The sequence below is a fragment of the Myxine glutinosa genome, chromosome 10, assembly GCF_964187855.1.
Source record: "Myxine glutinosa chromosome 10, kmMyxGlut1.1, whole genome shotgun sequence".
Taxonomy (NCBI): Eukaryota; Metazoa; Chordata; class Myxini; order Myxiniformes; family Myxinidae; genus Myxine; species Myxine glutinosa.
Genome location: NC_136270.1, coordinates 11,967,875 through 11,993,108, shown reverse-complemented (window position 1 = coordinate 11,993,108; position 25,234 = coordinate 11,967,875). Strand labels below are relative to the sequence as shown.

At 46.3% G+C, this 25,234-nt stretch overlaps 1 protein-coding gene across 2 annotated transcripts in view; it reads left to right on the top strand.

The window, feature by feature from the left end:
* The window catches only part of CDK14 (cyclin dependent kinase 14), a 298,871-nt gene that overhangs the window by 166,593 nt on the left and 107,044 nt on the right, over window positions 1–25,234 (top strand). For both annotated transcript variants that reach the window (XM_078785339.1, XM_078785338.1), the window contains exons 12-13: window positions 21,761–21,900; window positions 22,321–22,454. In XM_078785339.1, coding sequence (XP_078641465.1) covers window positions 21,761–21,900; window positions 22,321–22,421 — 241 coding nt within the window. In that variant the 3' untranslated portion in view covers window positions 22,422–22,454. The remainder of the gene's footprint in view (window positions 1–21,760; window positions 21,901–22,320; window positions 22,455–25,234) is intronic.

Here is a 25,234-nt window from a genome sequence, read left to right as displayed (position 1 = left end):
AGCTCCGCTTTGGTTCCAAAGCTGACTTGTTGCAGCCCTTAGAACAGCTTGTCGAAACAAAGTCGGACCCACCACAAGTATCTTCTGTGATCCTCGATGGAGCTGTAATAGTTCAAATGCTGAGCCCAGGCCAGACCAAAACATTTCTTGACTATGCCACAAAAGTATTCGTTCCATACATTATGTCACAGCTTCAACATCGATCTCGTCTCGATCTAGTGTGGGACCGCTATGCAAAGTCAGGCAGCCTGAAGGCAACTGCAAGGACCAACAGAGGCAAGGGAATACGCAGACGTGTCACTGGCTCTGCCCTCCTACCAGGCAACTGGCACAGTTTCCTCCGTGTCGACGAGAACAAGGAGGAACTCTTCAGCTTTCTGTCTAAGCAGGTCACGGAGTCCATCGATGTGCCAGACAAAAAGCGTCAGTAAATCAATTTCCGCCATCTCGAAATCCAATATGGCGTCAGTAAATCAACTTCTAAGTAGAACCATTAAATTCCTTGACCTCAAGTTTGTACATCCAGACACTAAAATCAAGGCTGTAGCTGGTATAGAACCAGAAATATTTGTAATTAAAGATTTTTAAGCCGCCATTTTGAAATCCAATATGGCGGCCACATTGGGGTGAATTCCAAAGTGGTTCCATATCTGAAAATGTTCTCCATATAATATTCTATCATTCTGCCAAATTTGGTGCTTCCATCACAAAATGCACAATTGGTTTGCTATGCCGCTGCACTATACGTGTGTGTGCCGTGTCTGCATTTAAAAAATTCATTTTCTCGGCAATCGTTAGTCCGATTGACATGAAATTTTCACCATAGGAGGGCCTCCGCCTGTAGAATATTGTAATGAATATTATGACGTCATAGGTCACGTGGTACAGGCGCCATCTTGGAAAAAATTCGCACCTCTATATCTCTGAAACCACTCCATGGAAAAATTGAGACCTGCCTCATTGTCACCGACTCCCCATGGGGAATAAGATTTGTTAATGATGTCATCGGTGCCTTCGTTATGACGTCATAATTCGACAAATACAACACTTATCCATCCGATCATTATTTAAAAAAATTCAGCAACTGTTGGTCTGATGGACACTAAATTTTCACCATAGGAGCGCCTCCTCCTTTAGAATATTTTAATGATAATCATGACGTCATAGGTCATGTGTTACAGGCGCCATCTTGGAAAAACCAAAAAACGTTGCACCTCTATATCTCCAAAACCGCTCTATGGAAAAAATTGAAACGTGGCTCATTGTAAATAACTCCATATGGGGAGTAGGTGTTGTTAACGATGACATCATTCGTGCCATAATTTTGACGTCATAATTCGACAGGGACAACGCTTAGTCTGATCAGTTTGAAATTTATTGAGCATGATCTATGCAACAATCATTTAGAGAATATAAATTTATGATGTCATCACTCATGTCGTCTGGCAGCCATTTTGGATAAAAAAAAACCGTTCAAAAACAGAAGAGTTGGCTCACACCAAGTTGACTGCACAGGGTAAGTATTCAATGAATACCATCTAGTTTTATGTATGTATTGTAATTATATGTATGTACATATGTATGTATTGTTACGTGCTCTTCCCCGACCCCCTGGTCACGGTGTACCTCCGAGCTGCGAGAGGAGTCACGGCAGAAAAATGTGTTATTCTGTGTCAAAAATCAATGGTGAAACCACACCAATTGTTACCAACAAACAAATATTGTATTAAAATCACACAAGAATAACAGTACAACAATAATAGCAATCAAAAGTACAATCAATGTATATCTTATGATGGTACCATCAGCTAGTATAAAGTAACTCGCTGTGCTCCAAGTGAGTGAAAAAGAACATTCCCCAATGTCTCTATATTCCCGTCTTCGAGCTCAGAGTTGATCCCCTCCAGCGATCGTCAGAACGATGTTGAATCGAAACCCGAATCCCGTTCAGGTGACAGGCCCAGTCACGCCGCCAAAACTGCACAAAGGCGCACGCGGCCAACGCGGTGAAAAGGGTCACACGGCCAGAAGCTGCGAAAAGGCGCACTCAAGGCGACTGGGAAATCACACCCTCTGGTATGATTGTTTTACAGCTCCAAATCGGCGAACCTCAGGTTTGCCTTCAAAATCTGCGTTGCACACACACATCCCAGATAGACGTCTGAATGGTGAAAATGGCTGACGCGAAGCAAAGACCTTTTGCGATGAGCAAAGCGCGCGAGTCAAAATGGCCGACGGCTCATTCTCGAGACCCAACGACCCGACGATGATTCCTCGGAATCCAACGCCAAACCTGACACGCAGGTTGATCAGTCACAGCGATAACAACTCTATCGCAGTAATCCCTTTTCCAGGACCCAAAGTTCACTCGTGACTCTTGCTCGACAACGTTCGATCCAGACCGCAAAGCAACCAGCTTCTTGTCTGACTTTACTTCGCTCCGCCCCTTTTTTTCCTCTTCTTCCTCTGCGTCGTCTGGTTCCCGATCCAGTTTCTTGTTTCTTTTAACATTAACTTTTAACTTTTGAAAATAGAAATATCAATTCCCTTTAAATGACAACAATAATAATACATGGAATCAGAAATATTTACAGTGGATGCAAACCACCACAACGGAAGTGACAAATCCGTAACAGTATGTATGTATGTATGTATGTATGTATGTATGTATGTATGTATGATGGCTTGATTATATATATATATATATATACATACAGACTTGGCATTTAATATGGAATATTTTTTTTGTGGGGGTGAACTTAATTTTCAAGATGACTTAGAAACAAAGTTCATTGGAATTATGTTGAAATTATTCTAGATTTTGTTAATGTGACCTTTAAAAGAAACAAAAACCACATTTGACATTTCGAAGCAAATAAATTGATCCTTGAAAGTGATGTAAACTGATATCGAACTCAATTCATGGACAGTACTGTGTTAAACTTCTGTACGTTTTCCAGAAGTATCTCTTTATTTTGCACATTAGCCAAAAAAAATTTCAACAAAAACAAAAGCTGAATTATGACTAGGATTACGGACAGTAAAATTACAGTTCAGTACATCGTGTAACCCCCACGAGCATTCAGGAGAGCACGTACACATCGAGGCATGCTGTTCACAAGATTTGCCAAGGTTTGGACAGGAATCGCTTGCCATGCAGTGACAATAGTCTGCTGCAATTCACGCACAGAGGTAGGCTGCTGGTCCAAGTTGTCGATTTGACGCGTTAATTCTGCCCACAAGTTCTCTATCGGATTCATATCCGGGGACATGGCAGGCCACTCCATATGCTCTACACCACGGTCAGCAAGAAAGTGTTGGATCATGCGAGCACGATGAGGCCATGCATTGTCATCTGGGAAGACAAAGTTTCCTCGAAAGGCTGCACGAGCAAATGGAAGCAATGTTTCTTCCAGAATGACCCTGTACTTGAACTGGTTCAGGTTTCCATTCAGAACAACCAGGTCAGTTTTGCCCCTTCCATGAAAAGCAGTCCAAACGGTCACCCCACCACCTCCAGCTTGGACTCTTGGCACTATACAATCTTCGTTGTGGGCTTCATGCACTTGTCTTTTTTTTTTTTTTTTTTTTTTTTTTGTATACTGAATCGAGGCTCGTGAAAGAGCTAACATTTATTTCACAAACAAATCAACCAGACAAACAAAATATACAATAAGAGGGAGCGGAAGACAAGATGGGGAGAGAAGGGGAAGCACACAACCACAACATTTGAGAGCAGGGAGAAGTGTGGGAGGGAGAGGGCTTGGGGGCAGGAGGCGTGGGAAGGGGAGGGGGGTGGGGGGGGGGGAAGAGGTATAAAACACAAGGGGACCGAAATTAGCGGGGGTAGAAAAGATTGAAGAGAGTTTAGAGAAGAGAGAAGAGAGAGAGAGAACACCTCCAGAGTTTTGGATGGGGGAGGATAAGAGATGGTGGTGAACAGCTGTTTTAAAGACCTGGAGGGTGGAGTGGGATTGAAGAGAGTGAGGGAGTTTGTTCCAGAGGCGGGAGAAAAGAGGAATGAAGGAGTGAAGGTGAGCAGAAAGTCTTGATTTTGGCAGTTTAACCATAAGAGGGTTGCAGGCAGATCTTGTGCGACCTGTAGGAATATTTGGGGGACAGAGCCCAGAGAGGGCTAGGGGGGCAAGGCCAGAGAGGAGTAGGTAGAAGACAGAAAGACCACCAACCTGCCTGCGGTGAGTGAGTGAAAGGCCCTTGGAGTTAGCTTCATCGCGGGAGATTCCAATGATTCTGAACGCTTTGGTTTCAACAGCGTGAAGACGGGCTAGGTGTGAGGCAGGAGCACCAGACCAGAGGGGAGAGGAGTATTCCATAGAATGCGCACTCGGACGCAGCCATCTTGACGATAGACCAGAAATCTAGACTCGTCACTGAAGGTCACGTGATTCCAGTGTCCTGGCTGCCATTGACGGTGCTCTCTGGCCCACTGCAATCGGCGCTGGCTGTGTTGTCTGGTCAGGCGTGGCTTTCTCAGGGGACGCCTGGCACAATAGCCTGCTTGAACCAGTCGTTGGTTGACTAGCCTTCTGGATACAGGCACATTTGTCAGTTGCTGCCACTCAGCCCTCAGCCGATTAGCTGACTTGGTACGGCCATTGCAGACTAACCAGTGCAGCTGGCGATCATCTCTCCTTGTGGTTCTGCGTGGACGTCCTGGCCTTGGTATTGGAGTAGGGACACCCCTCTGAGCATTTCGTTTCAGGATCTTTGACACCTGACCTTGAGTGATGCCATACTGCCGAGCAATAGCATGCTGTTTCATGCCAGAATTTCGTAAAGCCACCGCTCCATGACAAACAGCATTGTCAAGTTGACGGACCATCTCCAGAGGAAGCGGCAATAACTTTTGTAGACGTGCAGCAGTTGTTTTCCACCAATACAGAACGCAACATCCCTTATATACCCGATTGTGAAGCCAATCGTCAAATGTACCTGCCCTTACATTTTGTCATGCCACCTGTGATATAATCCTGTTATTGACTTCTTCCTGCGAAAGACAATCAGTGACATGGTTCTTTCAACAAAGACATCACCGAAGGGTAAAAGAAACTCACCAGATTGATAAACTGAGTTCAGAAAGTAAACCCAAGTCAAGAAAAAAAAAAATCCATATTAAATGCCAAGTCTATATATATATATATATATATATATATATATATATATCTCTCTATCTATATATATATACTGAAACGCAAAATAAACTTACCACCTTTGAAACCTTTAAATATCAACAATAACACTGCGTGTAGTAAATGTGTGAACTTATTTGTGGACAATAGTGTCCTCACTGTCAGACAAAACGGTCATGGATGGTCACTTGAACCTTCAATGGTCACTTCATAGCACAGCTGTTGAACAGCTGTTTTTACTGTCAGTGATTAGCCAAGGGGTACGGGATGATTTTAATGAGCTGCACGTGATGTCTTGATATTGGCTTTAAAAAGGCCAGTGCAAAATGGGCATTTTGACCGAAAAATTTGACCATTTTGACCAACTTCAAAAAGACCGAAAACGCAAAAGAAACTTACCACCTTTGAAACCTTTAAATAATAACAATAACACTGCGTGTAGTAAATGTGTGAACTTATTTGTGGACAATAGTGTCCTCACTGTCAGACAAAACGGTCACGGATGGTCACTTGAACCTTCAATGGTCACTTCATAGCACAGCTGTTGAACAGCCGTTTTGACTGTCAGTGATTAGCCAAGGGGTACGGGATGATTTTAATGAGCTGCACGTGATGTCTTGATATTGGCTTTAAAAAGGCCAGTGCAAAATTGGCATTTCAATCAACATGCCACGATTGTCAAGGGATAAACGGCAGCGTGCCCTGGGCATGCTGCAAGGCGGACTGAGCTACCGTGAGGTGGCACGTCGCCTTGGCTGTTCACACCAGACGATATCGGCCCTGGTGGACAGAGACACCCTCCACAACTCTGCAGATGACAGACCTCGATCAGGGAGGCCAAGAGTCACCACTGCAAGGCAGGACAGGCAGATGGTCCGAAGTCACCTGCGGGATCGATTCCGTCCAGCATCCCGCACTGCGGCAGAAACTCCGGGGCATGCAAACCACGGATCTCCAATGATACTGCACGAAGACGAATGCATGACTATGGTCTGACTGCCAGAAGACCATACAGAGGCCCCGTGATGATGGCTGCCCATCGCCGCAACCGACAGAGATGGTGCCAGGAGCATCAGCGGTGGACCTTGGCGCAGTGGAACGAGGTCGCTTTCAGCGATGAGTCAAGGTTCTGTGTGGACAGTCCTGATGGGCGTGAGCGTGTCTGGAGAAGAACTGGCGAGCAATATGCCGATTGTTGCGTGCGTCAAGCCAACAGGTGGGGTGGCCCAAGTGTGATGGTGTGGGCCGCCATATCAGGCCGGTACAGGATGCCACTGGTGGTTGTGGATGGGAATCTTAACACCCAGCGGTATGTGGATAACATCCTGCGACCTCATCTGCTGCCATTCCTGCTAGACCACCCAGAACTGAGAACCTTTCAGCATGACAATGCTCGTCCCCATGCTGCTCGCTTTACCACTGCATTTCTCCAAGGCGAGAACATCAACACCATGCAGTGGCCTGCGTTCTCCCCTGACCTGAATCCCATAGAGCACCTGTGGGATGAGCTTGGGAGACGCGTAGTTGGCAGGGCCAGGACATGGGCAGAGCTGCTTCAGACATTGAGGACTGAGTGGGACAGAATCCAGCAGCAATCCATCCAAAGACTGGTAGGCAGTATACGCCGACGATGCACTGCCTGTATCCAAAACAATGTAGGCCACACACGCTATTGAAAGGGGACTGACATTGCACCCTGTGCTGTTCTGTACTGTAGAACAAACTGATGAGATGGTGTATCTTGGTCAAAAACTTGACATGTCATCAATAAAATGCCAATGTTTCAATTAGCAATTGTTGGTTTGTTTTATTTTGAACTGTTACAATTTTATTACATTTCAAACAAGTGATAAGTTTCTTTTGCATTTTCGGTCTTTTTGAAGTTGGTCAAAATGGTCAAATTTTTTGGTCAAAATGCCCATTTTGCACTGGCCTTTTTAAAGCCAATATCAAGACATCACGTGCAGCTCATTAAAATCATCCCGTACCCCTTGGCTAATCACTGACAGTCAAAACGGCTGTTCAACAGCTGTGCTATGAAGTGACCATTGAAGGTTCAAGTGACCATCCATGACCGTTTTGTCTGACAGTGAGGACACTATTGTCCACAAATAAGTTCACACATTTACTACACGCAGTGTTATTGTTGATATTTAAAGGTTTCAAAGGTGGTAAGTTTCTTTTGCGTTTCAGTATATATATATATATATATATATATATATATATATATATATATATATATATATATATATATATATATATATATATATATATATATATATATATATATATATATATAAGTGTGCATGTATATAGAACAGTTGAATCGATGGAGATGTGAAGCTTTTCAGTCATTGTTGAGATATAAACAGCTCCGAAAACCTGTGCCGGCTATACATACATACTGTTACGTTTGTGTGGGTAGGTGATGACATACCCTCGTAGAGATAGGATTGTATAGTATTAGCATGGACCGTGTGCGAGTAGGAAGCCCATCTCGATGCACATAAGCAGGGAAATAGTGAGTTGAAGAGTGTTTATGTGTCAACACACGGAGGGTGGTTTTGTGTTAGTTAAATATGGCTTAAGGATAATTCCTCCTATGTAATTGCCTCCTGTGATTTTCCCTTGTGTTTTTACAATCACTCGGCCAGCCATGCAAACGAGCGTTCATTAAACCATGACAACCGACATAATTCCGGCAGAGACCCGGGCATTACGATCGGAAAGTAAACCCCGCCCCACCAACCGACTAAGGAACAAGGCCACAACCCCAGAGTGGGATGAGGGGCATGGAAGCTATCGCACCGGCAGACCATGCCCCGAGCTTCGTCATTGGTCAGGAGGACATGGGATGATTTGACGGAGCCTGGGCATTGGACAGAGTGTGACGTCATAGAGAGACTTCGAAAAGGAAGGGGAAGAATCCGTCTCTCTCTCTCTGGTGCTGGCGGTTGGATCGGGTCACGCTTTGTCCTTTGCCTCTCGGTTGGCTCGTGAGTATAACTCTGCGGATCTTTGAGAACTCTCTTACCGTGAAGGAAGGGGTGTTGTGGTGTTTCTCATGGGAGCTTGAGCCGCGTTGCGTTTCGGAGGGAGTGGAGATCGAGGCAGGACCGGCCACATGAATTGCCTCACGTCGTGGCGCAGTGAGGAGGAACTTCATGCCATCATGTGCGTTTTTCGCGCTGGCGGCTGTGGGCCACATCGGACTGCCAACGTTATTCAATGACTTCGACAAGACCAGAGCTTAATGCCGGCAAATAAAAGGGGGGGGGGGGGTTATTTTTATTTTTTAAAAGCATTTCCCTGTCTGTTTTCATGTCCGAGTGGAGATGTCTCAAGTTAGGATATTACTATAAGTTTTTACCTCACCGTTCATTTTTATCGTATTGCATTTATTTTCATTAAACCATTATTTGTTGCATTTCATTTGTTGTATTGTTGATTTTCCTTGTCTCGTTTCTGTAGTTGTGGGTTCGAGGAATAAACCCGTGTGGCTGCAGTGGATAGAATTAGTGACAGAATTGGTCAAGTAAAGCTAGAAATCGGGGGTGGAATGTGGAACATCGTCAGTTGCTATATGCACCACAGATTGGATGTGGAACAGAGGAGAAAGAATAATTATAGGAACAGATGGACAATGCAATGTAAACAATTATCAAGTAGTGACAGATTAGTTGTGTCAGGTGACCTAAATGGACATGTGGGGAAAAAAAGAGTGGGATATGAACATATGCATGATGGACGTCGTCTTAGAGAAGTAAATGAAGAAGGAGCCAAGATATTTGTTTGCCGTGCCATACCAACTAGTAATACTCAACACTTGGTATCAAAAAAGTAGGAACCACCTTATAACTTACAACAGGGGTGGTAGAGAAACACAGTTGGACTACATCATGGTTAGGAAAGAATATGTAAAGGAATCAAAGAATTGCAAAGTCTTCCCAAGCAAGGCAGTGAGCACCTGACACAGAATGATGGTGGCAGAGCTGAAGGCAAACAAAATAAAACAGCAGGAGACAAGAGGTAGACAGAACATCAGGTTGTGGAAGCTCAAAGATCAAAGATCACGGAAGTCGTCCTCCCTTTCAGTTTCATATCAAACAGCAGGAGCGAGTTTCAAATGTTCACTATGAAAAATGCCACGGTAGTGGCAGAAAGGCCCATGTTAGTAATCCAACATTTGTGGGTTATATAGAGTACAGTAGATCTTCGCTCAGTGCTGTAAGTAAACCTTACTTCACGGATGTCGGGATTCCTCCAAATTTCTTTCATTTCGTGTTATAAAGAGCATTAGCTACTGTTTAAAAAGCTAAGCATACGTGTTTGTGGTTTATAATATTTTTACTTCCTGTAGAAGTCGTTCTTCCCACGGCAACGCCATTATAACTATAAGCTATTTATGCACGTTTATATCATTGCAGGAAAAACGCTTTGGGGAAGTGGGACATTATCTATATAATAATAGCGTAAGGACTCGACTTTGTTATCCCTTTTACGCCGCACCCAGTGACCCGATGCCCACGGTACTAATGGATTTACGATCTACGAACCGCACTCTTTGTTTATCACGTACAGCCATACTCGAAAAATCTGAATTAGCCGACGTTGGGGCCCAAAAGCATCCGATTAACTGCCGATACGACGCCATCTAACGACGCCATCGTATTGGCGTCTGCTAGGCGAAGGCGAAGCAAGCCGTCCGCTGATTGGACAGGCGAAGGTGAAAGCAAGCCGTCCACTAAGTGGACAATCCAGAGCATGCATTTGTGACGGTGTCGGCGATCGTTGTTCATATACACACTCTTCATTCTCATCTTTCTTCCTAACTCTTACTCGGACAAGCAAATCCCCTATGCCATCCATAATGGTACACTCTATCCATACACCACATCCTCCCTTCCGTGGATGTTCCACGGGTTTCGGCTAGTTAATATTAATATTGTTGTAATAACATTAAGAATATGCGATTATCATTAATTTTGTTATTAAAAGCGTGTTTGGAAAAACGACACGATAAGTCTTCTTCTTTGGACAAACGCCACTATAAAGCTAATTTAATCTTGATATACACCTCAACATGCAACCCCATTGACGGCATTGGCGGGGAAAACCCGCTCGGGGGAGAAAACCCCCTTAGGGAGGGGGGGGGGCAAATGAATGTGCTACAACCTTCATTGTGTAACCCTTAGTCATCCTGTCAAGTTTGGTTGAGATTGGATAAGTAACAACGGAATGTATTGGGGTCAAAAATTCATCAGACAGACAGACAGACACCAAATGGCGTATTTTAGAATGATGATGATATGGGGTCAGTGGTGACAGGAGATGGAAATATGGGAATGGAAATTAAAGAACGGATTAGTTCTGGTTGGAATAATTGGAGGAAGTACAGTGGAGTGTTGTGTGATAGAAAAGTATCACTGAAACTGAAATGAAGAATTTGCGAGATAATTGTGAGACCGGCCTTGTTATATAGTGCGGAAACTTGGGCAACATCAAAGAAAGAGGAACATAAACTGGATGTAAATGAGATGTGGATACTGAGATGGATGTGTGGAAGGACAAGATTTAATTGGAACCAGTATATGAGGGGTCAGTGAGGATTGTGGATGAATCGAAGAAAGTAGCCGAGAAGAGATTGAATTGGTTTGGCCATGTGATGAGACACGGTGAAGGAGCTGGGATTGCCAGGAAGAAGGAGAAGAGGAAGGCCAAAAACCAGATGGATAAGGATGCGGTGGCGAGATATTGTGAGATTGGAAGACCAGGAGATCGACAGGAGGAGATGGAGAAGGGTGATTAACCAGCATTGTGGTGACCCCAAGTAAAAATGGGAGAGGCCGAAGGAAAAAGAAGACGTGGAATGGAAGCAGAAAGGGAAGACATGAACATGGATCATGCAGACAGACTGGCTTAGAATAACTTGGAAAAATCATATTTGCACACCTATAAATGTGACGTCATGATAATCAAACGGTTCACAGCGCCTCATACAAACTGGTCATGTGTGACGTCATACCCCTGCTACCACTGAAGTGAGTGTTTTGTAGTTGAGAGCATAAACAGGATACTTCACTGTAGTCCCCAGAAGGTTTTCATTAATGAGAGTTATATGTTTCATGCTTTTCTCATCTTTAGTGGTTTCAAACTACATTCATCTTTCTCAGAGTTGACATCATTGTACATCAGTATGTTTGATGTTGATGTATAGCTTATTTAGTTTACCTCATGGCATAAGTTGACATTGTTGTACATCATCGAAGGTTGTGATTTTTTCCTTTTATTTATTTACTTTTTCTTTATTGTTAATTTGGATCGAGCACGTGTTGTGTGAGATCATTCACAAGTGAAAGTTTATTATTTGTGTGTTTGTGTTTCCATTTAATTTTCGCATAGGATAACTCCTTAAGATTCATTAACATCTGCTTTTTTCTAAATTCCCAATGGCATGTACACATTGTGATGGCTGAAGATGTGTGTTTGGATACTTCACTATTGTCGTGTGATGGCTACAATGCCCCCCCCCCCGCCCCCCCGGCCATCCAACTCTCCTACCTCCCGGCCATCTCACTCTCCTACCCCTACCCATCCCTCCCCACCCCCTCCCCCCTTGGCCATCTCACTCACCTACCCCTATCCCTCCCCCCAGGCCATCACTCTCCTACCCCTACCCCTCCCTCCCCCCCGGCCATCTCACTCTCCTACCCCTACCCATCCCTCCCCACCCCTCCCCCCTTGGCCATCTCACTCTCCTACCCCTAACCCTTCCTCCCCCCAGGCCATCTCGCTCTCGTACCCCTCCCTCCCCACCCCCCCTGGCCATCTCACTCTCCTACCCCTACCCCTCCCTCCCCCAGGCCATCTCACTCTCCTACCCCTACCCCTCCCTCCCCCCCGGCCATCTCACTCTCCTACCCCTACCCATCCCTCCCCATCCCCTCCCCCCTTGGCCATCTCACTCTCCTACCCCTAACCCTTCCTCCCCCCAGGCCATCTCGCTCTCCTACCCCTCCCTCCCCACCCCCCCTGGCCATCTCACTCTCCTACCCCTACCCCTCCCTCCCCCCAGGCCATCTCACTCTCCTACCCCTCCCTCCCCACCCCCCACACCCCTGGCCATCTCACTCTCCTACCCCCCGGCCATCTCACTCTCCTACCCCTACCCCTCCCTTCCCCCCCTCCCCCAGGCCATTTCACTCTCCTACCCCTCCCTCCCCACCCCCCCTGGCCATCTCACTCTCCTATCCCTCCCTCCCCACCCCCCCCCCCTGGCCATCTCACTCTCCTACCCCTCCCTCCCCACCCCCCACACCCCTGGCCATCTCACTCTCCTACCCCCCGGCCATCTCACTCTCCTACCCCTACCCCTCCCTTCCCCCCCTCCCCCAGGCCATTTCACTCTCCTACCCCTCCCTCCCCACCCCCCCTGGCCATCTCACTCTCCTACCCCTACCCCTCCTTCCCCCACCCCCTGGCCATCTCACTCTCCTACCCCTACCCCTCCTTCCCCCACCCCCTGGCCATCTCACTCTCCTACCCCTCCCTCCCCACCATACCCCCCCTGGCCATCTCACTCTCCTACCCCTCAGCCATCTCACTCTCCTACCCCTAACCCCCCCCCCCCGGGCCCTCCAACTCTCCCACACCCCCGGCCATCTCACTCTCTCCTACCCCTACCCCCGCCCCTCCCATTCCCCTCCCCCCCCCCCCCGGCCCTCCAACTCTGCTACCCTGGCCACTCCACTCTCATACTCCTCCCTCTGCTCCTCCAACTCTCCTACCCCCACCTCAGCCTGCCAACCCTCTTACCCTCCCCCACTCCTCCCCCCACACCCTTAACGTCCCCCCTCTCCCCTTTCAAAGTATTTTTCCCTAAGGTACACCAGGTACCCCTGCTATACACAAAGAATTAAGTTAAGCACCCCTACACAACGAATTAAGGTAAGCACCCCCTAATATATTGTTACAGACGCGGCTTTTAGATGTTATATTGACCGAGCGGTGGTGTATTTAACCGCGTCCGAACAGTTACTCCCCGATTAAAACCCGATTCCACCCGAACGTTGACTAATCGCGCTACAGATATTCAATTGGGAAACCTCTAAAGCGACCGAAAGAGAAGAAGAGAGAAGAAAGACAGAGTTCGGAGGAAGAACAGATTTATTATACACACACAAGCAATATTTTAGAGCGACCAATATTATTTACAGCAATAGATGGAAAAGAGCAGTCACACAGTGCATTGTTAACTTATTCTATTTCATTTACTTAATCCCCAAGACAAACGAGTAGGACAGGACGTTCACACTCACACGGTGGATATTGCAGGCAGGTAATGGCTCGAGGTTGATTGCTTGAGAGGAAGGCAAGGTCGGAGGCAGCAGCTTTCAACCCCTCGCGGTTTTGGCGGGAAAACCTCCGTCGCGTATCCGCGGCCGTCACGCGCTGGCTCGGCACACCTGCTCCTCTTCCTGGGGTGGAGCCGTCTCCCTTCGTTCAGCGCGTCTCTCCAACGACAGGGGATATTGCAGGCAGGTAGGTAGGTAGGGCTTGCGGTGGATTGCGCTCCTCTTCCAGGTCATCCCCCAGCGTATCTCTCAAGGCCTCTCCTTGGTGCAGCCTCGTTGCTCCTCTCCAGCTCATCTCCAGTCATCTCGCAAAGCAGTCCCTTACAGTCGCTTTTATCACCTCGGCCGAAATCAAGCCGCCGGCTCCGAGGGCACGCCTACCGGGTCGATCACCGCGGTGTTGATTGGCTGTTAGGGCCGGTTCACTCCTTCCCTCTTCTGACGAGGTGGAGACACGCCTTTCTTCTCCAACCTTACCTCGTGGCCAATGGTGGTTGAAGAGAAAAACCGACCAAAATGCGGAAGGCAAATGGAAGGGAGGTTTTGGGGAAATTGGAAGGGCCTACGCTTATTTTGTTTGATACAATGCAAAGTCAATCTAGTGGAAAACACATACTTAGCCTACATGGAATAAGGAAATACACTATTTAAAAGATATATCGTGACCTGCGTGTATGTTCTATGAAATTAATTAGGAGGACGGCTGCGACCATTATTTACATTACCAGGATGTTACCATACCAAAACCATACTCTTCACATCCGTTACCCTTCCTCCAAAATTGTTACACTCCTCAAAACCCGTTACACTTCTCAAAACCCGTTACACTTCTCAAAATCGTTACACTGCACCCTCCTTTCTTCAGGCACGTCCTCGGGCCTACTAGACTTAACTGAGTGTGACATGTAGGTGTAATTCCCTCTACAATTAACCTGACCCTGAGTGTGACAATTTTAAAACACAAATAAGTATGTCCCCCTATTGCATTGCATCCTGTCTAACAGACTCAAGCCCACAGCTAACCGAATTACGGAATTATTCTGAAACTATACATTTACGGTGGGGAGCATTATTTACAATGACGTGATTTCTTATTTACAACGCAACCCAGGACCTGTGTGTTTTTTTCTTTTCTTTTTAGGGAACAAGAGAAAGAAATTCCTGTTGGGAGGGAGGAGACAGCACGCATTGCATCGATGCACCAGTACCAATACCACCAAAGCACCCAAAAGCACTCAAAAGCACCACAAAGCACCACTCGGTGCGCAGTCACCATGGTTCATAATAGACACAACAAAACAACTGGTGGTGGTCTTCTCCTTGTCTGCTGGGCCGATGTTCTTCCTGACGTCTTCTGGCTTCATGCGGCCTATTTGGACATAATAAAAAGCACAACTTGTGTTCGTTTTTTATTATTATTTAGGGCCTCAGGGGCCAACTAAGGGTGGTCCACCTGTTTGGCATAGGTGCCACCTTACCGAGGTCCGCAAGCAAGATTCCCTGGCCACTATGGCCGGTCTCCAACAGAGGTGCTCTGCCCCAGAACCTGGGGTCCATCAAGTGGTACTTGGCCGCCGAACAGCGGTCCATAAAGTGGTACATCAACGCAATGCGTGCTGGTTCTGGGAATCTCGGGCGCACAATGGCCACCTCACGCACGCTCCCCTCGGCACCCAATGGCGCACAGGTCATGTGGGAGACAAAAGAAAGACAATTGAGCGAGGGGTAAGGTCACAAGGGTACACGTCAAACAAGGCAATGCAAGGTGAAATGCGTACGGAGGGCGAAGTGAGAAAGCTCGTCCCTACCGTACGTCACCCCCCTGTCACCTACACTACCCTTGCTCTTACCCCATATTTACAAAATCTACCCATTTACAAATTCGTCACTACTGTCACGTCTTCCCCATATTTCCCTTATACCAAATTCGTCACCACAATCCCTCTACTTCAAAATTTGCCATCATCAATTCATCATCAATCCTCAAAAGGAGGGAGAGATGGAATTACGCACAATGTCACACCCACGTCATGATGCGTCTCACAATCCAAAACATTTGCATCATAAAAATAATTAAACCATGGCATGGTGTGGAGTACCTGTCACCTCAGGTGAGTGGATGCAGATGGTGCGAGGAGACTTCATCCTAACTACTTTCTAAAATGACTTTAACACACTTTACACTACCCGGGGTCTTTCTCCGGCCAAACCATTGGCCCTCTTACACTATGGGTTCTAACAACCAATCCCCATTGACCAAACTGTGGTGCTTCTCAATTTGGGGTCTCACTCCCCCGATTCATCTCCCGGTGCCCTCGCACAATTTCTGGGCCGCGACGTGTAGCTCTCCCAACAGGTCTACTCACCTGCACACCTCCACCACTGTAGTTGCCACCCGAGCTTACCTAGCTCCTCACCCTAACCTATCTACCTGGGGAAGACCCCTCTTGGATCTGTCACCCCACTGGTGCCCTCTGGCACTGGGCTACCCGGGTCCGTCCTCCGGATCCTCGGGCCCCATCCACAACAACTACTACCGGCTCCCAGAGCCCACCTGCGGCCTCACCTGGCCGACATCCTCACAGTGGTGGAGTGCCCAAACCAACTACACACACTAACAGGCTACACGCCCAGCCATTTCCACAACACTAATGCACCCATCCAAAGACCATTCTTCCACTCGCACCACAGATGCCAATATCCAACCACAATTTACCTATACCCTCTACCTAACACTTACACTACCCGCCCCGGGTATCCGTGATGGGGGTCCACTCTTCCCCCATTCACACCTTCGCACCATCCACTCCACTCCACAATTTCCACCATTCTCACTCCACGACCATCCATTTCACTACTCCATACCATTTATTCCATACAGCCACATACACCTGTTCTTCATTCACCTGTCGTTGCACACCTGTGCAATCATACCTGGTGCCACCTGCACCCTCCTTTCTTCCTGGACCATTTGGTCAACACAACACGCAATCACCACTACTCCCTCATACACTGCTCCACACACCTGTTCAGTTGCACACCTGTGCAATCACACCTGTTCCATTCTCACCTGTTCAATCCTCACACACACGGCATCATCTCAGCTAACTACTCCCCTCTGAAACTTGCGCTTCCCAGTCGTCCCTTTAAACTATTGCGCTCCCACGTCATTATAATCCACACTAATCTACCTGCGTCCCCACTACAGGTATCAGTCACTAACTAACCTTAACGTCACCTAATGTCATCTTCTAGGGCCCTATCAATATAACCTAACCCACCCGGGCTAGTTTTCACTGCCATACACCCCATAAGCTATTGCTCCTTTGCCCCCACGTCTGTGAGGGATGGTGGATTTGCCATCCCACCACATCGGGGGTCTCTCACTATAAATTTTGCTCGTCCAAATGCCAACCAATTCAAAAATTTTTCATTTACTGCCAATTCTACTCACTTTTCGAAATTTCGTATCAATTCACTATCACGATCACCATCATCACAGTCCGCTATATCCTAGCCTCGGTGCGTCATGACATCATTAAACTCGGCTTCGTAAAGCCGAGCAATGAATTCGGGTGGTTTGGTTGCCTGCAGGTTGAATCCGTCCGGCTTTCGGTTCAAGGGAGGTGGTTTGGTTGGACCGAGGCTCCACGCACCATCTCGGCGCGGCACCTTGCGGTCCCGGGCCCGATGGCTCAATCTCCCCCGGTCGGAACCCCGTCCCCACGAGGGGGCACCGTTCCGCCTCCTCCCACTCGCCCTCGAACCGGACCGGTCGCCTCGCCCGGCAAAGCCCGGACTCGACCGTGCGGGGCGGGGCCAAGCCCGAATCGGCAACGACGCTTCGAAGAGAAGCGACGCAGCATCGACCCGCGCCGGGCCTCGCACCCAACAAAGCACCCCCCCTCGCACCGAGCGCTCGCATCGGCTATCCGTCGCCCTAACCGCTAACCTGGTTTACCGTCGATGCTTTACTAAGTTTACTTGCATGCTTACAAGCATACGCTACCCCTTTCACCCTCACAAAACCTGGCGTTCCAACGCCGTTCGTACATTCCACCAACGCTCTCCCTGTTACACACCATACCTCTCGCGCACACTCTCCCGTTACACCCTCTGTAACACTCACCACAGACGTACACTTTCTCGTTACATCCTCTGTAACACTCACCACAGGTGTACACTCTCTCGTTACTTCCTCCGTAACACTCACCACAGGTGTACACTCTCTCGTTACTTCCTCCGTAACACTCACCACAGGTGTACACTCTCTCGTTACTTCCTTCGTAACACTCACCACAGGTGTACACTCTCTCGTTACTTCCTCTGTAACACTCACCACAGACGTACACTTTCTCGTTACATCCTCTGTAACACTCACCACAGGTGTACACTCTCTCGTTACTTCCTCCGTAACACTCACCACAGGTGTACACTCTCTCGTTACTTCCTCCGTAACACTCACCACAGACGTACACTTTCTCGTTACATCCTCTGTAACACTCACCACAGGTGTACACTCTCTCGTTACTTCCTCCGTAACACTCACCACAGGTGTACACTCTCTCGTTACTTCCTCCGTAACACTCACCACACCGCGCTTCCATGTACCCCCTCGCACACGCGCTTCAACCGGCTCACTCCTGACGGCACACTCACTCCTCGGCGTGCACTTTTTCCTCACACACCCCATGGTCGGACATTCTCGCACACCTCTTTTTTCGCACACCTGACCTGTCACACACTTCACCAACGGCCTTTCACGAACACCCGGATCCAAACCAATCCCCAAGCCGACTGAAGCTTTCCTCACATCATATACATTGCCACTCACCTCCGTACTTCGTCTCCGCCCCTCCTTTGCCACCTGCAAACTCTTTATTTGGTTAGTGAGCATCACATCATGATTTGAACACAGACCTTGTACATAATCCATTTCTCCCTGCAATTCCCGGGCTACCTCCGTCATCTCTTCAATTTTAATTATTCCCGCTACTGCTTTTTCTTTATTAACCTCGGCGACCGCTGGCTCTAACAAAACACCCTCCTCTACCTCAGCGGTCGCCGGCTTTTCTAAACCCCGTGTCGCGATTTCTACCCCCGTCATTGTACCCGTGCTTTCCTCCGCTTCGCTCAACCAGCGCTTTTCGACCCGCTTTACCTCGTCGTGCACCGATGTGCCTCTCCCGCCTCCCATGCCATCTACGAACTCCCCCATTTTTTTTATGCTGTCGTTTATTTGCTCCCGATATCCCTCCGGGTTGTCCTTTGCTTCCTTCCTCCTTTTTTTCATGTCGATTCCCTGGGTAGCCATCATTGCATCCAATCCCCTACTGTCACCCTTCATAGATGCCATGAAATGCGTCATAAATAGGCAAAAGTCCATTGGCACTGCGGGCTCGACTGCCGCGACTAAATTTGGTGCCGCAACAACCATGTGCGCGAGGACGCCATCTTGTGCACCTGATACCCCCTCAACCACACCTTCTTTACTCTCCTCCACCATTTTCCCCACTTACATTTCCCCGAGGTCCTGGGTCGATTCTACCCCGTCTATTTCCCCCACCGACATCCGATCGCCTTGATTGTCCATGGCGCGATCTCAAAATTCGGGTTTTATAAAACAACACAATTTCGGCAGCTCGTAATTTTGACCAAAAATTTTTTTTAAACTTTGGGCCTAACAAATTTAGTCCCAGGTTCGAATCCAACTCCTCGACACCAATTGTTACAGACGCGGCTTTTAGATGTTATATTGACCGAGCGGTGGTGTATTTAACCGCGTCCGAACAGTTACTCCCCGATTAAAACCCGATTCCACCCGAACGTTGACTAATCGCGCTACAGATATTCAATTGGGAAACCTCTAAAGCGACCGAAAGAGAAGAAGAGAGAAGAAAGACAGAGTTCGGAGGAAGAACAGATTTATTATACACACACAAGCAATATTTTAGAGCGACCAATATTATTTACAGCAATAGATGGAAAAGAGCAGTCACACAGTGCATTGTTAACTTATTCTATTTCATTTACTTAATCCCCAAGACAAACGAGTAGGACAGGACGTTCACACTCACACGGTGGATATTGCAGGCAGGTAATGGCTCGAGGTTGATTGCTTGAGAGGAAGGCAAGGTCGGAGGCAGCAGCTTTCAACCCCTCGCGGTTTTGGCGGGAAAACCTCCGTCGCGTATCCGCGGCCGTCACGCGCTGGCTCGGCACACCTGCTCCTCTTCCTGGGGTGGAGCCGTCTCCCTTCGTTCAGCGCGTCTCTCCAACGACAGGGGATATTGCAGGCAGGTAGGTAGGTAGGGCTTGCGGTGGATTGCGCTCCTCTTCCAGGTCATCCCCCAGCGTATCTCTCAAGGCCTCTCCTTGGTGCAGCCTCGTTGCTCCTCTCCAGCTCATCTCCAGTCATCTCGCAAAGCAGTCCCTTACAGTCGCTTTTATCACCTCGGCCGAAATCAAGCCGCCGGCTCCGAGGGCACGCCTACCGGGTCGATCACCGCGGTGTTGATTGGCTGTTAGGGCCGGTTCACTCCTTCCCTCTTCTGACGAGGTGGAGACACGCCTTTCTTCTCCAACCTTACCTCGTGGCCAATGGTGGTTGAAGAGAAAAACCGACCAAAATGCGGAAGGCAAATGGAAGGGAGGTTTTGGGGAAATTGGAAGGGCCTACGCTTATTTTGTTTGATACAATGCAAAGTCAATCTAGTGGAAAACACATACTTAGCCTACATGGAATAAGGAAATACACTATTTAAAAGATATATCGTGACCTGCGTGTATGTTCTATGAAATTAATTAGGAGGACGGCTGCGACCATTATTTACATTACCAGGATGTTACCATACCAAAACCATACTCTTCACATCCGTTACCCTTCCTCCAAAATTGTTACACTCCTCAAAACCCGTTACACTTCTCAAAACCCGTTACACTTCTCAAAATCGTTACAATATATTCTTTGTGTATATGTATACATTGGCATATATTCTAAGGTATGTGAGATCAAATAATGATTGGTATGACATTAGCAATTATCCATTGATGAAATTGAGTGATCAAAGTGAAAAAAAAGTGATTGGTTGAGTCAGTGATCCGATCACGTGGGTCCTACACACGTTATTGACGCAAACATCGCTAGAGGTCTTCTCAGAACAATGACTGTACGTTAGAAAACATAAACGTCATCCACACTGTCCGTGATGGACCTATAGCTCCATACTTAAATTGAGGTGAAAATATGCCTAAAATTCCCCAAAAATGTCACCTTAAATTATTCAGAATAAAATATTGAAAACGGCATGATTGTTATGTTTTTATGTGACCATAATATCACTTCTCCAGAAAATATAGCAATATCATGGGTATATTACACTGTTTTGACGACAACAAACTTGTAATGTGCGAGGTTGTAAAAAAACGGGGGGGGGGTGCTTAACTTAATTCTTTGTGTATATATAGTAAAAAATATAAAATACGGTAACTTAAAAGTTTTCAGTGGTCCTTCATTGTTCTTTCTATGGATTTGGAATGCTATCATATTTCTTTGTGTTGTGTTGTATTGTTTTGTTCATTATGCAACACTCATGGAACATGCACTTTTGGACACAGCTGTGTGTGTGTGTGTGTGTGTGTGTGTGTGTGTGTGTGTGTGTGTGTGTGTGTGTGTGTGTGTGTGTGTGTGTGTGTGTGTGTGTGTGTGTTCAATGAATGTTGCATATAATATATATATATATATATATATATATATATATATATATATATATATATATGTATATTGCCATCCTTTTATGTGGAATGACATTAGGGATTTTATGAAGCCATAAATCGGCACTGCACACTTGTATTGTGGGAAGCACCTCATCCTGGTATGACTTGCACATGGAAATGCAATTAAAGATTTCTTGATAAAAGTAAGAACAATTATTTTATTATTTTTAACATGCTACTTTAACAGAAGGAAGCCTTGTTTTGTTATACTTTAGCACTTTGATTCAGGTAAAAGTCCAGGTGTTACTATTAGCACACTGTCCATGTGCATGATGTGAAGCTTTGCAGTCATTATTGAGATTTAAACAACTCCCACAACCTGTCTCGGCTGTCCACATGTCTCTATTGCATCTGCAACTATCATCCTTGTAGCTGGGCTATGTGAGCAGGCCTTATGATTAGTGTGCTGGGCCTAATCAACGGTTTGAACCTTTAATGAGCATTGTGCTTGACTAAGTGTTGCTTCACCCTCAACCTCAGGCTCTTGCTTACTCGCCACATGGAGCACCTCGTATCTGGTTTGCTCCAGGCTTGTCCCAAGCAGCGTCTATCAGCTCGTCTCGCCCTCGGCCATGTTTACTTTGGTGATCTGCCTCCATCACTCTGGAAACTTTCAGACAGTCAGTTCATTTTTCTGGATAACATCTTGCCATGACACTCAGCACTTTATTTTCTCTGATATACAATATTACAATGTGCATAATATCTCTGTATCATCGTGTATTGTGTGCGCAATACAATGGTAGATGACATCACACCAATTTTTCACCACAACTCTTCGTCCATCAAAATCTCCTCCTTACCTGCCATTTCACTATTACCTTGGAATTTTAGCGGCAGATTCCTTAACCACCTTCTCTTTTACTTAACGGTTCTTTTGAGATGCCACTCTATCAATTATAAAGGGCATCTGTAAACTATATTCAAGTCTCTTGGTTGGCGGAACCTTTAAGAGGTGGAGGAGGAATCATCCTGCTAGACCTTTCGGGGGTAACTCCAATGTTGGCTTTTCCCCATTTTTTTTCCCATCCTTTTCACAGTGGCTTCAGTCTTTTCAGTGCCCGAGGTGAGGTTGCACCCAGAAAGCATGCTTAGTGGGGGAGCCAGAAGCAATGGATGCGCGGTTGGAGAACAACCGTGATCTCGGGTCCCACCATCCGTGAGTCTGGACGAGGTAAGAAGACTCATGGTAAAATTACCTTTGGAGGTTCATTCACACCATGATGCTTTCTTTATCTTACCAATGAGTTCTTGAGAGGGGACCATTTGGCATGCTTCCGAGCCTCATTTTGAGCCAGGCTGTATTCCTTGCCACACCGGTCCGATACGATCAAGCACATTACCCGTAATGCACTTTTGAGTGTTTCCCTCGGATCTCAAGGAAGTCGCGCAAACTTCATCTCCCGCATACCTGAATATTTTGGCCGCATCTGCCCTCGACTCATCCCACTTCAGATTCAGTGTGTTGTTGTAGGTAGCCTTGCTAAATTAACGGTTCAAGTCAGGAAAATTGGAAATGTCTGAACCCTCTCCGCTCCCCCGCCTGCAAGTGGTCAGCGTACATTGCAGTTGATGAAATCCTGCCGTTTGTTACAGGGAATCCAGCATGGAGTTGATTTTTGAGTTAATTTAAAGTGCATTACGGTTTCTGATTGCAGTCACTTTGATTCAGGTGAAATCGATACTCGTGTTTTTTTTTTTGGGGGGGTGGGGGGGGGTCGCCCATCAGTAATCGGGCCATGGCTCGGCATATCAAGTCTACCCCTTTGCTCTGTATTGAAACAAAAAATGTCGGGCTTTGAGCCCACTGGAGCACAATCTCAAGGCCTTATTGCCAAACTGTTTGCTCTTCTCCTTCATAGTAACTCTGCTGTGTTTTAGTGTTGTTTTTTTTGTTTTGTTTACGCTGCTATTATTGTTTTGCCACTGTTGATTTTTTTCGTATTAATAATTTAAATTATATGATATACTAGCAAAAATACCAGTCCCTGATGACGGGAAAAACTATCTATGGTGGTGGCGAGAATAACCACAGAAGATGACAGTCAGGCGGTTGTCCTGAGAAATTCATTCTTACATGTAACACTCAACTTCACCAAAGGTGGCGCTATTCAAACCAACGACAACAGCGAGGAAGTATACCCTGTAATTTTTCCTGGGGATTCCCAGAGGTTTCGCAGTGACCAAAAGAGCCACTAACCAGTCTAAAACATGGCCGGTACAACCTTTTACCTATGTGACAAATTTGGTCCCAATCCGTCCAGAGATGTAGGAGTGTTTATGTAACACAGACAGACAGATTGACATTTATAGTTATAGATAAATTAGAGCTTACCCCCCCCCCCCCTCCCTTCTGCTCCCATATATAGCGGGTGTTTCTAGTAATATATATGTGTATGCGTGCGTGCTTGCGTACATGTGTGAAATCATAGGAAAAAAAAAACATGGCTAGGCCATTCTTTACCAAATTTTGCATACATACTGGGGGTACCCAGGGTCGGGTCATGGGCAAACCACACCCCTCCCCCACCACCCTCCCTAAAGAGGTGGTAGGGAAGCCTGAAAACAACTTGCAAATTTTGTCAATACATGTGGCAGAGTGCAAGTGGTTTACAGACCCCTTCTGGAGACAGGGGGAGGGGAGGGGGAACGAGGGTGGGGGAGGGGAGGGGAATGAATTGCAAGCCACCATGCAAAATATATTTGCCCCACCTCCCACAATATCCCCCTCCTCCCAGGCTGCTTAAAGTATGCATCTACTTGTGTAGAAATTTTTAGTGATAAATATGACGTCATTGGTCATGTGGTAAGGGCGCCATCTTGTTTAAATTCATTTAATCATTTTCTTGGCAACCGTTAGTGCGATTTACACGAAACTTTCAACATACTATACGTCCACTTGTGTAGAATATTTTAGTGATAATTATGACATCATAGGTCATGTGGTAGGGCGCCATCTTGGAAAAAACGAAAACTTTGGACCTCCATATCTCTAAAACCGCTCCATGGACAAAATTTAAACGTGGCTCATTTTAAAGAACTCCGCATGAGGAATAAGTGTTGTTAACGATGACATCATTGGTGCCTTCATTATGATATAAAAATTCAATAAGCACAAGGCTTTGTCCAATCAGTTTGAAACTTCCTGAGCATGATCTACACATCAATTATATTGGAGAATATAAATTTATGACAATCAATCACATGGTCTGGCAGCCGTATTAGATAAAAGAAAAAAAACTCTGATAAAACAGAAGTTAGCTCACACCAAGTCAACTGTGTGGGGTAAGTATTCTATGAATACCATCTATGTATGTATGTATGTATGTATGTATATTATATATATATATATATATATATATATATATATATATATATATATATGTATATATATATATGTGTGTGTGTGTGTGTGTGTGTGTGTGTGTGTGTGTGTATGACAAAGATGGCTGTCCATTCATCCATTCCGTGTTACACAGATTGGCTGTGTGAGGATAGGTGCACTGTGATTGGCTACTGGCTAGATTATTGTATAGGCTTATTAAAAGCTAATATTCGAAATCTGATTCAATATTTTCATGACCCGATCTCATGGCTTAAATAATCATAATCTGGAGTGAAATCGGAAAATAATTTGGAAAAAAAACAATTTAAAAAACCCGATTATATTATCAAATACGCTCCACGAGACCTGAGGCAAAATGGCTCCAAACAGAAGTGTTATATTCACAATTACCATGCGGTCCCCATAACTATTCTCATCACTGAAAAACACCAACAGCGACTATTAAAAGGATCATCAAATGTCGAAAGGTTGCAGCCCATTGGTGTCACAGGCATTATGAGGCACACAGATTGTGTCGGCTTCACGCTTCAAGCCTAGTCGATAGGACAATTCCTTTGTGGCCCAGTGGAATTGAAATCAATCCAAGCTATATAAACACGATGTATTAT